The following is a 6,340-nucleotide window of genomic DNA, read 5'->3' on the forward strand; positions in this document are numbered from 1 at the left end:
CCTGCAACACCAGACGCTCGTTACGGTCGTTCACAGATCATCCTACCCTCTCCCCTGGCCTAGCTGTCTTTCCTCGGTGGAACAGGCTATGAGCGGTGAAACTAGTTGAGCTTCAAATCAGTTTTGACGATCTCCACGCGTATGGAGGCCCACTAACCGAGTGTATGCGTGTCCGATTTGGGGAACCTGATCTACTTAACGTGCTTGATGTTCCCCGGTGGAGCGACAATGGGTAGGGCGCGGGTTCGTTTAGAAAGGATGCTTGACGCTACGCTAGGGAACACGACGGGGTGAGGAGGAACACGCAAACTGGTCATAATTCAAATGGTTTTATAATAACCTCGATTGCAAGAACGGCTACTCACTGAAATAACGACCGCATCCACTACATCCTGGATCATATGGCTTGGCGTAGCTCTTCAAGCTTCAAGCCGACAGATTAAGCTCAAGCCGAACGATTGGCTAAGAAAACACCCATTACTGGACACATGCCGGATAGCACACTCTCTAGCGTAACGAAGAACAGAAGCTTGATGAGGCCGAATTACCGACCTCGGGTAAGGAACGTTTATTGCGGAAGAAAGAGGTCAGCTATCCGTTGATTAGAAATAGAGTAACAGGAATACAAACACGTAACGCACTAAGAAAATCCAACTTCCTGTTCGTACCCAAGCTCGTCTGTAGATTCGGGAACACACCGGCAGGAGGCTTGTCCAAAGTCTTTAATTTCTCCTGGTTGGTTGACGATTTGAATAAGGGTCAATATAGATAAAGCTATATTCATGCGTCGAGATTTTCTTGTCAAAAGGTGCGGCATGCAAGCCTGAGCCGTACCCTATGGTAGAAGGGATGAACAAGCGTAAAGATGACGTAACCGAAAATAGCCTTGTCGCCGTGCCGGTCCTTCTTGATGCGCCCGCATATTGATGACGAGTCTGAACAGTGAAGCTAGTGAAGCTTCGAGTTGTACCTTGTGAATAGGTCATAATCAGTGAACTGGTTAGGTTAGGCTTTCTCCTCAACCGTCGGATATTATGGCCCATAAACCAAAGTTCGATAATCAATTCTAGACCTTACTATCCCCAATGCCCCCAGGCGCATGTCTCGTCGCTCTCCAGGGTCACAATTACCCTTCCTGCTAGTATCAACACTATCAGATATAATGTAACCGGGAACATCCCTTGGTAGGATGACTGGGGTTCGATTCCCTAGGGTATGCATATGTTTTACGACCTTGCTGGAACTCTTCAAACATCATTTTTTTCATACGAGCCCACCGCGTAAGTGCACTATTGGTGTTGAATTCTTGTAGCACGCCTCAGATTCAAAGTCAACATTTACTCTGTGAGGAACGGTTCTTCCTTCATTCTGCTGGCAGTCGGTGTACTAATAACGTACTGTTGCATTCATAAAGTATACTTCCTCTTAAATTTCTCTGTATATATTCCGATAGAGCCTCAGGTGGTTATCACGCCAGGTCTAACACAAGGAGCTCTACAACCGTCGTCCCTCCCTTTACACACAGACGATGTCTCTTTCAGGAACCAGATATAGCCCAGTCGTTCGCAGGACTCGACAGAGGTTCAATTCCTCATATCTGGCTGACATGCCACCCTACTACATTTTTATACAGTACCAAAGTATATAGACTGGGGCATAAAGTTCCGTCTTCCGACGACGTATGTAGCTAATGACTAATCATCTCTACCTTTGAATAAAACCAAGTGAAGCTCCCAATGAACTATTATTATCAGCCAGTCCATGTCTATTTGAGCGTCAAGGTCTCAGGATCCCAGAGTTTAATTCCCTGGACTGCGAATAATTGTGCTCTGATGTCCACATGAATTTTTCCTGCAAGATTGAAAGCGCTGCGTACTCTCCCCTCCAGATGCAAGACGAACATAGTATATCATGGATCTTCCTTGCGAAGCCAGCCCGACGTCAGAGCACCCTTCCTTTCGCTTTGTACAGGAAGGAATACATGACCAGTATATACCGCATTCGCTCGCAATATTTAGATCTCGGAAACGAGAGCTTAACGCCTATCAAATGTTAGCTAAATTGCTAAATGAACAGCAAAGATATTGTAAACTCGATACTACTCTAGTCGGTCACATGCATTCGCTTCATGTCCTTTGAATTCAGGATGCATCTGAAGGTAACTGTCGTAAGATACGGGGAGAGCACTATCGACAGCAACGTACCTTTTACAGAAAGATTTCGCGTAGTAAAATAGTTCAACGGACATGACGCCGTCTTCGAGGAACCAAACGTCCCAAGTTTCGAGAAGCCTCAGCATCAACGAATACGTGTATACGAAACAATGCACGTTTGGGGCTCCGATTTGCTAAAGAATCAGCACAGAGAATAGGGAACAGATACTAGTGGGAAATGTACGGTAGGGTGTGGTCTTGAGCTTCGTGAGATTGTCTCTGCGAGATTCAAATCCACAAAGTCCTAAGCTAGCGCCGAGACGTTACTGAGCAAAGGAAGAAAATACGATGCATACCTTTACCCCCATATCGTTCAGAGATGATCAGTGTGTGCTTTGTCTTCCTCTTGGAACTAAAGCTCGCTAATTCTCGTCAACGGAAGCTACAGCAGACGAAAGAGAATCAGTTTGGCATTACCTTCACTCGCCGTGTGGCTTGTGCGAAAGTGATACTCTCGGCACTTCCTTTGAACGTTGAGGAGACATTAGAGCACGGATTAACTATCTCTTACTCATACCGGATTCATTACCAGCTCTGAATCAGACGCAGAAAGGACACAAAAAGTCAGACTCATCGAGAAATGAAAAGGCGCATAAATCAGGCAAACGGAAGGGCGCTTCCTCTTGCTAGGATAACAAGCTTTCCAGAAAGGAGCTAGACAGTGCGAATGAGCCAAGCCTATGTCTGAGGTAAGTGAAGGCTAAGGAAGAGGATGGACATGTACATATCGTGTACCACACCGCCGTTCTTCGATAAAAAAAGATGGGTTTAATGCATCGGATGCGCCAGAAACCGAGTGGGATGCATCCTAGGCGTCCAAATATCTAGCTAGAGGTGTTGTCACGATGAGATACTCCTACTCTAGGATACCGAAGCAATTACATGTTTTCTGATAATAGCTACCGGATCCGGAGAGAAAGAGGCCCTCCATGGGAGCCGAGATGCGTTAAATGTGCTAGAGCGGCTGATTTGTTAGCGCTGAAATCCGGGGAGGAAATGGTGAGTAGGAGAACAACGAGACGTGCATACGGTTTACCAGTGTCGACATCTAGACATGTACCCCAGATATGGTGAGAAAAAACATCAATGCGATACTGAATCAATCAAGCTAGCACGAAGGAGAAATGAGTACGAAAACGAGCACGAACGCAAACGGACGCATGCTGGACCGCAAGGAAGAGTACGCAAGTCTGGCTTCGGCAATGATGAGGCGCGTATCAGGATGTCGTAACCATCAATCATAGGGTTCCCTGCGATGGTCGACTCGGCCCTTGGTCAGCTGCTCCGACGTGATATTAATCAATTCTGTTCTTAATCTTCTATGCCTCCTGGATATAATCCAAATTCGTCGTGTGTCGATGTCGGATCCCAATAGAATCGACAACCTGAAAAAAGGCTACATCTCGCACCCACCGTACCACGGCGAGCTTTCATCACGGGTTTCGGATTCACTTGTGTACGTCTACCCAAGCCCTTGACGAGATTAAGAGGGTGAGAAGGAATCGCTTTGTTCCCTTCGTGAAACGATACCTTGCGAACAGAAGAGAGCCTGCGATGATGGCGCCAAGATCCTTCCTCGTGGCCTGTTAATCTTGGCCATGCCGCAGGAATCAACAGCATATATTCATTTCGATCATATGTTCCTGCTAAATATAAAGGCGTGCCGTTATAATATAAAAACCCCCCTCATAAATAGAATGTTCACTGTACCCAAATGTAAATGGTCTGCGAAAACCAGAGCTGGCGGTTTGCTTTTCTTCAAAATTTCTGGGCCGTGGCTTCGCACCGAAGGGGATGCTTTCGTGGACGTCCAAATGTGAATAATGATAATGCAAGTGAAATTGATGTAAGGACGGAAGTAATGATAGTCGTAGGGTCGTGATAGTACATGAATGTTACAGAAAGCAGGTGGATATAGGATAGCAATCAAAGCAGAGCAGCGCGGATCTGTTCAAGGATCAGACGGGATCAACGAGAAACAAAGGGAAAGATGTACGTTACTAGACATAATAGAGCTGAAATGCGATTTGATGATGAAGGTGCAGTGTAGTAGAAATAGAAGAGGACAAGAAAAAGGAGGGGAAAAACAGTCAGATCATGCACAAGCAGACGACGAACAAAATGAATCAAAGCTGAAGGTCAGAGCAACGTCGCGTTGGTGAGGTTGGACCGAAGGATGATACTAGACAGAGAGGGGGAAAAATCGCGGGAGGAGATTGAGTGTATGTCCGGGAATGATGACGAAGAAGGGGGGTGATGGAACAGGAGAAAAGGTACTCACTCTAAAGGGGTAAATGTCGGTGATCGATGTATGGTTAAAACTAAATGGAACATAACGTACCTTCCACGGCGGCCATTACGACCCGAAGCATGGCGGTGTCAGTCGCCGTCGTTATGCTAGGCGATTTCACATCAGTACGTCGCACATGAAAGCAGTCTTAAACTTGCTGAATATATATCTCCCGCTCCTTATGCCTACCAGCCTTAGTGGCCAGTTTTGAAAACCGACGTTTGAAGTAATCGCGACCTGCACGGACATCACCGGGCTCACCATCAAAATCCTAACAGTTGATGAGGGAACAATCTACACATGGCGGGAAAACATCACGCACCGGGAAGAAATTTTTGATATCAGAATGCGGTATCTTCTTTTCGAAGAGGTCATTCTTGTTCAAGAACAAGATCTAAAGGAAATACGGATCTAGGCTTCAGTATTTGTGGAAGTAGGGGGGAGCGCGTACGATCGAAGTGTACTTGAACCACTGCGAGTGGCATATCGAGTCCCATATGGTCATCGCGTCTTGCATTTGATTCTATCAGATCATGTCAGAGCGGTGATTTACCGGGATATCAATGCTAATCACATACCGCATCCTTGTCCTCGACGAGACACTGGTCATACCCACTCAAACTGACGAGGAACAGAATACTCGTCACGTCTTGGAAACAGTGAATCCATTTCCTCCGTTCAGACTTTTGGCCGCCGACGTCAACCATCGTGAGCTCGCGTTCTCGAAGATAAAAGACTGTTTCCTTGATCCCAATCGTCCGAACACGGCATTGTATGATATCCTGCTCAGTCGGGAGATACTGAGGATTAAATAGGCGGTCAAGGTCCGAGAAGAAATACTCCAAGCTACTCTTTGTAAGAACACGTAAACTGGTGGTGAGGGAGGCGTACTTTTCAGGTAAAGCTGCTTCATTCCCTCTCTGCCATGCCTTGCGAATTCCAGCATCAGCCCAAAGCGCCTTGAGGGGCTCAAGGTACTCCATCGGAAACGGCTCTCCATCCTTCAAGTATCGCGCATTATCAATGACGTCGATATAATCAATGTTTTCCTCCGAAACTTTGAGATCCATATCTTCCATCGCATCGAGGATACACTTCAAGCCACCGGTAAGGTTGTCAAACGTTAGCTGCCGATATGACTCTACTTCTTGCGGCGAAAACGGAATTTTATGGATGAGACGCATTTGCTATCGAAAAGAATGAGCGTTGCATGGCAGGATAGGTGGAGACGCACCTTTAGTACCGTCGACTTTCCAGAATCCCCAGATCCCAAAAGCAAAACCTACTCGCGACATGTAAGTAGCATATTCGTCCGGACACAATACCATTGCAAAGACCTTGACTTGGGTCGCCATTTTTGCCTTGGCCTGGCGGAGTAGCTTGTCAGTACCATAGATAACCCGACCTGGGCAGTAAACGCACCTCCTTGAGCTCTTTTTCAGCTTTCCTATGCAAAGCCCTGTCTTCATCTGTGACCTCGAAGCGAGAGGACAAGCATGCACCCATTATGCAGCGTCGGCAAGAGTAAGGCTAGCGGAAGAGCGCAAACACGACAAAGCGGAAGCGCCGATGAACCTAGCTTCTTCAATCCGGCACCGAAGAATTCAACAGAGAAGGAAAAAGCGAATAAGATATACAAGATATAAAGCAGCGAGAAATCAAGAAAAGAGAAGGAAACAGGAGAGTCGTGGTGGCAATTCAATTCTAAGACATGGATTCAATTGTTTTGGCAAATTTTCCGATCAAATTACGTGAGGATATGTTTTGGCGCGGAATCAATCCTAATTTGGTATATTGCGGTGAAATGGACTGATCATTACCTTTGCATTACCTCACC

General features: G+C 46.4%; 1 protein-coding gene across 1 annotated transcript; it reads right to left on the reverse strand.

Moving 5' to 3' along the window:
- Window positions 1-4,534: 4,534 nt before the first annotated feature.
- On the reverse strand, window positions 4,535-6,009 carry EV420DRAFT_1621735 (heterotrimeric G protein alpha subunit 4; the record flags this gene model as incomplete). Its single annotated transcript, XM_060475732.1, has 9 exons — window positions 4,535-4,610; window positions 4,662-4,774; window positions 4,826-4,897; window positions 4,955-5,026; window positions 5,082-5,349; window positions 5,395-5,690; window positions 5,738-5,785; window positions 5,841-5,870; window positions 5,926-6,009. The coding sequence occupies 9 exons, from the start codon at window positions 6,007-6,009 to the stop codon at window positions 4,535-4,537; spliced, it is 1,059 nt and encodes a 352-aa protein (XP_060328030.1).
- Window positions 6,010-6,340: the final 331 nt, after the last annotated feature.

The sequence above is a fragment of the Desarmillaria tabescens genome (assembly GCF_030435595.1).
Source record: "Desarmillaria tabescens strain CCBAS 213 chromosome Unknown EV420scaffold_31, whole genome shotgun sequence".
NCBI classification, from domain to species: Eukaryota; Fungi; Basidiomycota; class Agaricomycetes; order Agaricales; family Physalacriaceae; genus Desarmillaria; species Desarmillaria tabescens.